General features: G+C 40.5%; 1 protein-coding gene across 1 annotated transcript in view; it reads right to left on the minus strand.

The window, feature by feature from the left end:
* The window catches only part of THSD7A (thrombospondin type 1 domain containing 7A), a 283581-nt gene that overhangs the window by 31487 nt on the left and 239335 nt on the right, over positions 1 to 12759 (minus strand). Inside the window, exons 14-16 of the mRNA XM_004702825.2 lie at positions 7677 to 7855; positions 4729 to 4734; positions 2779 to 2912 (exon numbers count right to left, since the gene is read on the minus strand). Of these exons, the coding sequence (XP_004702882.1) occupies positions 2779 to 2912; positions 4729 to 4734; positions 7677 to 7855 (319 nt within the window). The remainder of the gene's footprint in view (positions 1 to 2778; positions 2913 to 4728; positions 4735 to 7676; positions 7856 to 12759) is intronic.

The raw sequence follows: 12759 nt of genomic DNA on the forward strand, positions 1-12759 counted from the left end.
AAACAAAAGCAATAACAACAACAACAACAACAACAACAACACTAAAAAGAAAAGCCTATAAGTAGTTTGTCTGTTGACCTCAGGGTTGTAAATCTTTATGCAAGCAGAAATCCCCATCTTTCTCCCACTTAATGACTGGTAGTTTTGAACCATCAACCTTCAGATTAGCAACTGAGCCTACAGTGCCACCACGTATAGCAATAAGAGTGTACAGTCTATGGAGAGAAGCAAAAGCAACACTAAACCAACCAAATCCTCTGTTTTGTTTGTTTGTTTGCTAGTTTTTAAATCACCATGTGCTGACAATTCTAAACAATGCCAGTGATCAGATACCGTATCCGACCAGGACAGACCACTCTCCCTCCCAATTCTAAACTAAACATCCTGAAAGGAAGAACGAGGTCGGATAAATTGAAACCTGTTCTCTTACAGGCTGATCTTACTGCATGTTTTCAATGTTTGCATCGAAGCAGGACATTTTGACCTTAATTAGCAGAGGATGAGATTAGGGCGGGGCACTACTCAATCAGTAAAAAACAGGAACATTATTAGAGTTCACAATCAATAGTGACCTTCTCTTTTCTCTATTTGCATTACTGATGTTTACTGAAAACATAAATTGATCTGAAAGGTTACTTTCTTTGTTGGAAACACTGGAAGTATGTATCGACCATGCAAAACCAGAAGGAACAATGTGCACATGTACAGTGGAAGGGAAAGCTCTAAAGCAGCAGACATTTCATCACAATTTTTTATTTTTAACTAATAAAAGAACAATCTGATCTACTTCCAAATGCAAGAAAAATATCTTTTAAATTTTGAAGAAGAAATCCTAACTTTGAAGGAGAATGGTGGGAACCAGCATCTCAGTCTTTTTCCTTTTTATAAAAAGGAACAGGAATTATTTTCTATTGAAAATCCAATCTTTGACAGGTGTACATGCACAGATTATATGACACAGAAGTAATTTTGTTCTTTTCTATTGAAACAATTGAAGAAATATGAATCTTAAAATGAAACAGAAAAGAAAAGCTCGGTTATAGGTGAGAATGACCTTCACAACGTAGGTTATTAGGTGCGGGATGTTTCTGTGCTTGCCTACCATGTGACACAGAACAAGGTAAATGGAAACAGCTCTAGTACAAACAGTGATGGAACGATTGCCTTTGAACTCTAACTTGGCCAGGATATCAGGTTCCTAGGCTTGGTAAGTCACTTAGTACTTCTGAATCTGATCTGTAAAATTGAGGTAACAAAAGCTCGTGCACTTGTTTCACAGTGGCACTTGCAGGTGTGTTGAGCTATTAACTAAAAGGTTGGAGGTTCAATCTCACCAACTGCTTCATGGAGAAAGATGAGGCTAGCTGCTCTAGCAAAGCTTTACAGCCTCAGAAACCTTTAATGCAGTTCCTCAGGTTGTGGTGACCCCCAACCATCAAATTATTTTTGTTGTTACTTTATAACTGTAATTTTGCTACTGTGATGATGATGAATCGGGCGACCCCTGTGAAAGGGTCGCTCGACCCCAAAAGGGGTCATGACCCACGGGTTGAGAACTGCTGTGGTCACTGTGACTCTGAATCAACTCAATGGCAGTGCGTTTACTGGATTGGAATCGACTTAATGCAGCGGTGTTTGCTTTGTAAAACAATCTGAAGGAGCACTCAAGCAAGGAGGTTCAAGTCCTGGGGGCTAACCACATGGTTGGGGGTTGGAACCCACAAGCTGCTCTGTGAGAGAAAGATGTGACACGTAACTTCCATAGAGATTTACAGCCCTGGGAAGATTAAGAGGCAGTTCTGTCCTCTCTACAGGGCCACTGTAAGTCAGAAACAAGATGACGCGTGTGCTGGAAGACCCTCTGGCAGGGCTACACGGCAGATTGAACAAGTGCATTTGTGTTAGGTTTGAGGGAGCTCTGTGATGTTACAGAGTTCCCATCGGCCAAGAGTTTCATGAAGATGACCCACAGGCAATGATCTTCTTAATTCAAGGAGAGATACACAGGAAGTTGTGTGTGACAGCACTAGCTAAGAGAACATTCTGTGATGATGGAATTCTTCACCAACTTAGTCAAAGGATAGGTTCTAGCCACACATGACTGCTCGATACATGAAACATGGCTAGTGCAACTGAGGAAATGCATCTGCAATTTTAGTTGATTTGAACTGGTTTGCATTCAGTGTGACAGCCCCCCATGTTGAGCAAGCAGCTATAGAACAACATATGGCAGGCCCTAGCTAGCGTAGGGTTTCAGGAAGACTACCTGGAGGGGGTGGGGAATATTAAAAATTAGCCAGCTTGATATAAAGAGGCCGGTGCTCACACCAGGGGACCATTAGCATGAATTTAGCAATATCACACTGCCATTGAGTCCACTGTCACCCACAGCGACGGAGAAGAGCTGCTCCTGCGCTTTCTGAGACTGCAAATCTTTGTGGGAATAGAAAGCCTCATTTTTCTTCCACAGAGCAGCTGATGGTTTCTAACTACTGCTCCCTCCTGTCAAGGGTGTCTTGAAGGCCCACTTCCTGCATTAACACACAAAAAAACAGGGCTTTCCCGGCAAGCGGATGCTACTGCTGGCAACCCTGCAAAGGGCCAGACGGACCTGAGCTGCCTCATGGACAGCGTCGCCTTAGCCTTTCCCTGGAACCCAGATTCCTTCCAAATAGAACTGGGGCCAGAGATTTGGGAGGAAGGTGCATTCCAGGTGTCGCTTGTGAAGCTGAAAGATGGCGGTGTACTTGCTTCTCTGTGTAACTGCTGTGGCCTCACCTCACTTTCCGGGTTTGCACGCCTTCTCCGCAGTTCTCCCTCGTGTTCACGAAGGTCACCTTGCAGATGCTCCAGGGCTCTGTGACCCATATGTACTGGTTGCAGTCGCTGTGGCACGGGACGACCTCATACACCTGAAACACACCAGGTTCGCTATGAACATCTACGGGGACCCTAAGCGAGCGAGGGCGAGACTGACAGAGAATAACATCGGCAAAGTCTCGTGTGACATCTTTCATTCCTCTCCTTTATTATTCATGCTTCTGAGAGGGTCACACAAAGAAGCTTCAAAAAGTTAACAGAAAAGAACAAGGACAAGATAGAGGAATCGTCCCGTGATTTTTCTGAAGGGTCCCCATACAACGAAACCTCTAGACGGTCTGCTGGCTAGTGAACAGGGAGCCAGAAAACCAAGCTCACTGCGGGCAAGTCAGTGCTGACTCACGGCGGCCCCCTGAGGGTGGGTTTCCAAGGCTGTACCTGGTGCCCTGCAGTGGAAAGCCCAGTCTTTCGCTGTCAGAGCTGCTGCTGGTGGCCTCGAACTGCTGACCATGTGCATCGTAGCCCAGGGCTCCCTGTGTTACATTCTGCAGCTCCGCTGCAAGGGTAGATCTGACCCACCGAGTCACATCAGGTTCGTGCACTTTTCCTGCGCTGACCCGATTGTCATTTCCTGGACCATGTGTTTATGCAACTTTAGTTTAGCGGGATTCCATTTTTTAGCCCAGGTTGTTCACAGCTTAGGCATCGAAAATAGCTCTATTTACTAATGGCTGGATGAACTCAGTGAGCATCTAAAAGTAGTTGTCTCCCAAATAAACATAATGCAGTCTTTCTCCTCTAAAAGTTACATATGAGGAGATGCACGTTTTTGTGTTCCATACATTAAACTAAATTGATGCATACATAATATACAATAAAGCACACCCCCACCCCTTAAAAGCAATCTTCCATCACTGTGGGCTTGGAAGTGAGATCTGAAATAGGCCCCGGGTCACACAGTTACAACCCAGCAGCAGTGAGAGGAACACAGAATAGAGCACACTTGTTTGTGTCTGTTGTCCACAAGGACTTCCAACGCCATGTTTAAGTGCAGGATTTGGGGAACAAGGAGCCAATCATTCTCTTATCTCCCTGGAGAAAAACATTTGCCCACAACCCAGGGAAACAGATTCAACTCCACCATTAAGGGAGAATGACTTTTACAATATTTTTATAATAACCTATTTCCCAGTTAGTACAAATACATAAGCACACATTATAATTTGTGACTGCTTTATTGAACTAATTACTGAAAGGGTAAATTAAGCAGTCCTTTGCAGACGTTACTTCAACTTTGCAAATTTTCGTGGACTAATTACGCATGGCAAGTGAAGAAAGGGGTCCATTCCAAAGGGGGATAAAAAGACACCCCATTGGAGCAATAACCTCAATGCTTGTCAGATGGTCCCCTTCACTATTGGGCCCTGTATTAAAGTTAGACCAAATACCTCATGGGAAAGCATTACTCAATAGCTTTGGGGCAGTAAACAATCCGAGGGGGAACAAGGTGCCTAATCTCTTGATGACTTCCTTTTTAACCCACTACCTTGGAGTGACTCTAAATTAGCTCAGAACAATTTCCACCCACTGACTTTTCAGCCCACTTTCCCCTTTCACCTCTCCCTTAGAAAAGCCTGAGAGCATTCATAGGAGTGTCATTGCTTTGTCAACAAACGAAGGCTGTTCTTTCTCCCTAAGCCCTTGACCTCACCCCGGAGTGAAATGAGAGGACACGATCGACCGTGCCAGACAACGTAAGTCAGGGAACCGCTGCAGAACAAAAATGTCATGGAGAATGTGGTGTTTCTCGTCCAGTAAAAGTAGAAGACAATGACGGAGAAACAAAACGGACCAAAACAAAGCAAAACACAGTTCTTTAATATGAAGCTTGGAGTTCAAAATGCTTACCTGAGCCTGGAGGAGGAGGCACGGCGGTGGAGGAGAGGGGAGAACAACAGAGAGGTAAGAATGTCAGTAAACTATGATAAGAAGTCATATTCTAACTTTTGAGTATTATTAATGTTTTAGGCCATAATGAATTATAATATTTTTCTTGAATATTGGGACATAAAATAGCAAACAAACAGTAGATTGCAATTATTGTTGAAAAGTAAGAAGCACAAATTAATATTGCAGATTATATACCCAAGGAAAGGACCAGATGCACAGCAAAAATCATCTTAGAAACAGAGATTCTACAATCTACATGACAGATTGTAGGGAACTGACAAATGATTACCAACAATATGATCCCACACAAAATGAACTACCTATCTACCTACCTACCTTTTTATCTATCTAAATCAATCCACCAATCATGTTTCAGAGGAAATGGAATGTTGAATACTGCTTCCCACTGGAAAACAAAACCTCAGAGACTCTTTTTATATTAATGAATCGCCAATGACTATATTGATGAATGTATACCTGTAGCAAGATTTTAAGTAAATTTAAATTCCCAATGCGAATATAATACTTTTTCTCTTCTTTACATTTCATAAATATTTCACTAATACCAAAATATCCAGGAGCTTTTTCTCTTCTCTTACTTTCTTTCTTTTTTAGCAACGAACATTTGTGCCCAAGGTCAGGCGTTCAGGACTTTACTAGTCCTTCTTTCAGCTTTCACTTTTCAGTTACTGCTATCTTGACAAGTCGGCTAGAAACTGGTAGAAATGCACAAACATTCCCTTCATATTCTGCATCAGATTATATCCCTGCTCACAAACGACACTGGGTTTTAAAATGTGTAGCAAAAGCATCTTGTTTGAACCCCTGGAAACACATTCTTAAAGATAATGGTGAAGAAAACACAACTTTTTCACTGAAGATTTGACTGGTTATCCACACAAATACAAACACCGTGCAGTGGGTATGAGTATGTGTGGAATTCTTTATTAAGAATAAAGATGATAATTTACTCTAAATTTTAATTTATTATTAGAAATGTATGATTTAAAAGCTTGTAAAGTGATTTTTTTGTATGATAAATGACACAATTCATTTATCCTGCTTCACATTGGGTCATAAAACGAAGATTTCTTCTTTGTAATAATCAGTAACTGTGGAAATGTAGTGTCTCTCTGAGATGCTGAGTACCAATAGATGGCGCCAGTGCAGTGTATTAGCGACTCTCAGTAGCTATTTAAAGGGTACATCTGAAAACTCACAAACAAATCAACACTCATCTTAAGGCACTGTCTGAAGAAAAAAAAGTGGAATGTAAGTTTCATCTAATTTTGTCCTTAATTTAAAAAGTTGGTGCTTTTAAATATATATGTTGTTTTGAACAAATTAATATTACTTTGGGAAAGACCGTGGATGTATGGCATATAATGGTTCTATTTACTTAATTAAGGAATTGATTCATTTGACTGCAATCTAACTTTAACTACACATCTTAACAATTACACAGATTGTTGAAATGTAGGTCAAAGATGCTAACATTTATCGAATACATATTATATTACATTTAAATTAGTAAAAATTCATTCCATCTTACTTTTCCTTACACACTAGGAATAATACTGTTTCTGTTAGGTACAGTCTCACTTCCGGCGCACTCACAGAGAGCCCATGTCCACGGACAAGAGAAGGCAACGCTGCCTGACCCGGTGTCACCCTCACAAGTGTAACCTTTGAGCCTGTTGGGGCAGCCACTGTGTCAACACGTTTTGTCCACGGTCTTCCTCTTTTTTTCACTGCCCTCTACTTTATCAATCACAATAACGCTTCGAGAGGCAAATAAAACGGACATCCAAAGTCAAAGAAAGTTCCAAATAAAATAGATGGCGCCAACACCTAAACAGATCTATAGCACACCTACAGTGAATTCGTAAACATTTAAGATTTTTCTTCAAACTTATTTTATGTAAAACAAATTTAAATAAATACAAATGTTTCCTAATTTTAGGGGCAAACTGATATACTTTCTTCAACTTTAATTTAAACTTGCTATCAGCTGTTGGTAAATGGATGTCTTTTAGAGTTTAGTTAAACTTTTAAGAGTGTGACAATCTTGCTCACAGCATCTAAAATTGATACAATTTTATTACAAATTTAAAACAAATACTTTTTCAGAGGTAGAAATCATTTTCTTTTATTCAACTATGTGTGTGTGTGTGTGTGTGTGTGTGTGTGTGGTATACACTTGAGCATAAGCCGCGTTTTTTCAGCACGTTTTTTACACAGAAATCTTAGGAGCCTCAGCTGATATTCGACTATACATATATATAAAACTAAAATCCTAAACCAGATTTTGTCTCTTATTTTCATATCTATGGGCCTAGATGCACTCTAGGTTAGGAGCTAGACAGCAAACTCCAAGGCTGGCAGTTCAAACTCACCAGCTGCCCTGCAGGAGAAAGAGTAGGCCGCCTGCTTTTGTAAAGATTTACAGTCCAAGAACCTCTGTGGACCCTGCGGAGCACGAATCAACTTGCTGGCCTGGGGTTTGTTTTTGGTGTATATGGATACACACACACACACACACACACACAAACACATGAGCTATACTCACGTCTGATTTAAACAGATGTGTGTATAGAGAGACGATTTATATATACAGTATGCATATATGTGCGCTTCAAAAAGTTTGAAAAACATGGCGTTAAAAGATAATCATTCCAGTTTTTTAAAAGTCCTTGTGTCGTGCATGTGTGTGTGCATGTAACTAAATCTCCTGAGAATAGAGATAGTAAATTTTGTTTAGAATTTTAATATTATGTATGCGTTTATTCAGGCATTTTAACGATAAAACTGGTTATTCAAGGCTCATATTTTATGCTTAATTTTGAATAAAACGTTGATCACTTTGAATCTACACAATATTGCAATATCCTCAATGATAAAAATACCTGGTTGACATGGTCGAGTTTGGGACAGGGCCTTCCACCGTTATATGGTTTCTCACGGAGCCATTTAGACCGCACCTTCACACCACTTCCACAGGACTTGCTGCACCGGGACCAGTTGGACCACTCACTGAGTTTGCAGTCGGAGGGGCACGGGATGATGCAGGCCTCTTCAATGTAACCTGGGTGGGTGACAGGAAGAAAAAGAACCATCTCCCTCGCATGTCACTTTCGCAATGCCACCCGCCGCCTGCTCAGTGAGAAGGGCCACTGGGGACTTGACGGCAGCGTGCAAATGCAGAGATGTCTGCGTTGTTGGGAACGCTAATTAAATTCTGTAGGAAAACGACACACACACACACACACACACAGTGACTGTTAACAGCTGAGCAGCTGCCATATGATCTGCTCAGGATTCATGCTCACCATATTTCAACATTTCTGACTTTCTGACAGCTCGTGTTTAATTGACAATAACCTGTCTGCTGCCATATCTTTCTCATGATGTCAGAATGATACGTTGAAAAAATTACAACACGGGGTTCTATAAAACCCTATCTGTTCGTTAGTGTCAAACACGTTCCGGGTTCGGAGTCTGTGCAGTGTTTTTCCTCACGAATAAGAGCCAGTCCCTCTCAATCAAAATCTTACAGGCACCATTTAACTTAACACCTTATGTTTCCCCTTTTTGGAAAATCAAATCTGAAGAGGAAAAATGAAGGGTATTAAATAAATAATACCTAATTTTTCATAGAGGCGTCAATTTCAAAACACATTTCCTGTCTTTCATCCATTCGACTCTTTCAAAAAACCTATGAATGTGTTGGACAGGGATTGATATTGTATTGGCCAGATAAGAAAATAAGGAGAGAGAGATAACTGACAAGTGCCAAGTCACACAGGAAGGAAGAGGAAAAAAGGATGTCTGAAGGCTATCCCAAGTCTCACTTCATCAAATCACACCGGCCTCCCTCAGATTTCTTTCATGGAATAGGAACGTTTTCACTGAACAGATCCTTATTACCAAATTGCACTTGAGAAGACCCTCCTGGAACCATTGTTTTTAAGGCAAAGGTGTAGGAGAAGCGCAGCTCCCCTGCTCCAGGGTCAGGTCCCGGCTGTGCACTCTCCATCCATCCTCGCAGACGGGCCCTGCTGACGCCAGGAAACACCGCTGCAGCTTTTCCTCAACAGCAGAGGTTCGGTTTGAAAGCAATTACAGATATGTTATAATAGAGCACTCCAAGTAGGTTAAAATATTGAGATCCAATTCATATAAAATCTCTAAGTATACACTACAGTGCTTTCAAGTATATTCATAGCCACACACTATCACATACAAACTTAAATCTGTTTGTCACTTCAAACAGAAGTCCCTAGGATTGTTTCCCCATCCTTTCCTCCTCTCAGGCTCTGGTCAATAACCATTTACTTTCTCTATCTGTGTATTTCATTATATCAAGAGTTTCTAGATGTTTTCTATAAATATAGTATTATTTTGTGATTAGAATCTTTAGTATAATGTTTTCAAGCTTCTTCTATGTTGCAGAATGTATAAGTATTTCATTCCTTTTTATTGTGAAATAAAGTTATTACATTAAATTTTTAAATAACAATAAAAAGTATGAAGTACTTACAATACCAAGTGTATTTATCTCACAGTAAGAAGGTATGCGGTACTTATACGCATGCACACTGCAACAAAGGACAATAAACCACATTTTGTCAGGGCTTCCGTTCAGGCAGATCTGGGTGGTTCTGACTTTTTGAGCCGTCATGAATATTATTCAAAAGGACACTTGGGTTAAGTTTTCGTGTGACATGTGTTTACATTTCCCTTGAGTATATCCCAGGAGTGGAACTGCTAAGTCACGTGGCAACTACAATGTAACTATTTGAGGACCTGCCACGCTGCCTTCTACAGGGGCTGGCCTATTTCACACTCCTACCAGCGGCATATGAACACGCTGCACCTTCTTCTCAGCGTTTGTCACTAAGTGACCTTCTGATTTCAGTTCCCCCGGGGGGCTGGGAGGCAGTATGGCAGAGTGGCTCCCCTTAATGACTCACAGTGCTGGTCAACGTATCATGGGCTTACCGGCATGTGTATGTCTTCACTGGCTGAATGTCTATTTGAATCCGTGGTCAAAATGCTTATTGGTCTATTTGTCTTTTTATTGTTGAACTATTAAGAATTGTTTGTAAAATCTAGCTAAAAGTCTGTTACAGCACACACGATTTACATACCTCCCCCTCCATTCTTTGGGTTGTCATTTTACTTTTGGGTAGTATTCTTTGAAGTACAATAGTTTTTACACTTTAAGGTTGACTGTATCTGTTTTTCCTTTGGTTGCTTGTGTTTGATATGTATTCAGTGTCACAGCTCTTTACACCTATGAGTAAGTCTAAGAATTTTAAAGTCCTGGTTCTTAGATTGAGGTTTACGATCCATTTTGAGTTAAAGTTTTGCACATGGCATGAGAGGGGCTTCTTTGTTCTTCAGCCCGGGGCTATCTAGTTGTACCAGACTCTTCTATTCAAAAGATGATTCTGTGCTTCTTGAAATGTCTTGGTGCCTCTGTGGACAATCAGTTGACCACAGTAATGTACGGGTTGAATTCTGGACGCTCAGTTCAGCAGCACTGATCTTTATGTTGATGTTGATGTCAGACCGCACTGTGGATTACTATAACTCGCACTACACTGTGAAACCAGAAGTGTGACCTTAGAGCTTGACACCTTTCAAGATAAGTTTGTTTGTCTGAGCCCATTACACTTGCCTATTAATGTAAGGAGGAGTTTGCCAATCTGTTCCAAGAAGGAAGCTGGGATCTTGAATTGAATGTGGCTGTTGTGATGAATCTGCTGATCAAGTGAGGTAAGAATATTGTGATCCAACAACTACTGACGTGCCCTGCATTTCCAGTCAGGTATGTTCCTTGAATCTCTTACAATGATATTTCATAGTTCTCTGTGTGAAAGGCTTACATTTGTTCTGTTAAACTCCCTCTTTATATATATATATATATATATACACACACACACATACATACATACATATTATTGTAGGCAGATTTTAAAGAGAATCAATAAGTAATTTTTTATTATTATGGGGAAATCAGAACCCACTTAAACAAAAGTGCCCAATTTTTTCTACAAATGTGTTCCCAAACAGTCCTGGATTAAAAAAGTGTGAAAATTCTAGATAATTTACTATATAGTAGTTTCCAGGTTTATCTCAGTATAAAGTTATCTGATAAACATTTATCCCCTGAACACTTTAACACAGTTTATCTGAGAAAAGATTTAGAATATTTTGATATATGTGTATATATATGCATATGTATGCATTTATATATACACACACATATTCAGCTGCCTTGCAATTATAAATGGCATTTTAATGGGATAATTTTAGGTTATCTGCACTTGTAAGAGGGACCCTACATATTTTTTTACACTTTTCCTCAATTGTAACTATAGTGTAATTTAAACCAGGATATTAGAATTGATATAATCCATTAATATTGTTTAGGTTTTGTGGTTGGGTGAAATTTCTTTTTTCTTAAAAATCATTTTATTGGGACCTCATACAGCTCTTATCACAATCCACTGTGTCAAGCATATTTTTACATTTGTTGCCATCACAATTTTCAAAACATTTTTTTCTACTTCAGCCCTTAATATAGGCTCCTCCCCCTTCCCTCCCTCCCTTCCTCCCTCATGAACCTTTGATTATTTATAATTTTTTTTTTCATGTCTTACACTGACCTATGTCTCCCTTTACCCACTTTTCTGTTGTCCATCCCCCTGGAAGGGGGTTATATGTAGATCGTTATGATTGGTTTCTCCTCGCTCCTTCCATCTTCCCCTTCCCCTCCTGGTATCACTACTCTTATTATTGGTCCTGAGGGGTTTATCTGTCCTGGATTCCCTGTCTTTCCAGCTCTTGTCTTTATCCATGTACATGCTCTGGTCTAGCTAGATTTGTAAGGTAAACCTGGGGTCATGATAGTGGCGGGGGAGGTAAGGAAGCATTAAAGAGCTAGAGGAAAGCTGTATGTTTCATCAGTGATATATAGCACCCTGCCTGGCTCATCTCTTCCTTATGACCCTTCTGTAAGGGGATGTCCAATCCTCTACACATGTACTTAGGGTCTCCATTCTTCATTCCCCCTCATTCCCATTGATGATTTTTTTGTTCTGGGTCATTGATGCCTGAGACTTGATCCCATTGACACCTCATGATCAGAGGTCTAAATACAGGCATGTACATATGTAAATATATTTATATATAATGATAGGGAATAGATCTATCTATCTCTCTATATATATTTATATGTTAAGTATTAAGGTAGGAGATGGACATTGGGCCTCTACTCAAGTACTCCCTCAACACAAGAACACTGTTCTAATAACGTGGCATTCCGTGATGCTCAGGTTTCCAACACGATCACCAAAGACAAAATGGGTGCACAAGCAAATGTGGTGAAGAAAGATGATGATGCCTGGCAATCAAAAGATATAGTGTCTGAGGTCTTAAAGGCTTGAAGATAAACAAGCAGCCATCAAGCTGAGAAGCAACAAAGTCCATATGGGTGAAATTTTTTAATATGACTCGTCTATCCATTTTGCTGTAACTCCCACCGATTGATTGGGTGGGACTATGCAAATATGGTACATGTAGAACTAAGAGAGGATTAGTCAGTTTATGTTACCACCTTCATGGCTATAAGAATGAGATATCTGGCCAAGAGCAATGAAATTCCAAGACCATTGGAAGTGGAGCATTCTTGATATCTCTGTCTGAAGTGGTGGAGGCAGAGAACAGAGGCACCAGAGGCTATCACATGAAGATCATGGGAGCGAAGGAGCTAGTGTAAGATTGGAGGCTAAACTCTCATAATTGTGAGCACTGCTCATGAGCTCTGTGTGGCCATTGCAAGCATTTGCTGAACATTGCATCGAAGTAGAATGCTGTTGGAGAACAGCTGGTATCAGAATAAGTGCAGAGAGATGAAGGGTTGAGGCATGGCCAACTTCTGCCTCTTGTCAATAGGGAAGCTTGAGGAGGTCGGATATGGCC

This window comes from Echinops telfairi, unplaced genomic scaffold (assembly GCF_000313985.2).
Source record: "Echinops telfairi isolate 266 unplaced genomic scaffold, ASM31398v2 ScPeMD7_23;HRSCAF=83, whole genome shotgun sequence".
NCBI classification, from domain to species: domain Eukaryota; kingdom Metazoa; phylum Chordata; class Mammalia; order Afrosoricida; family Tenrecidae; genus Echinops; species Echinops telfairi.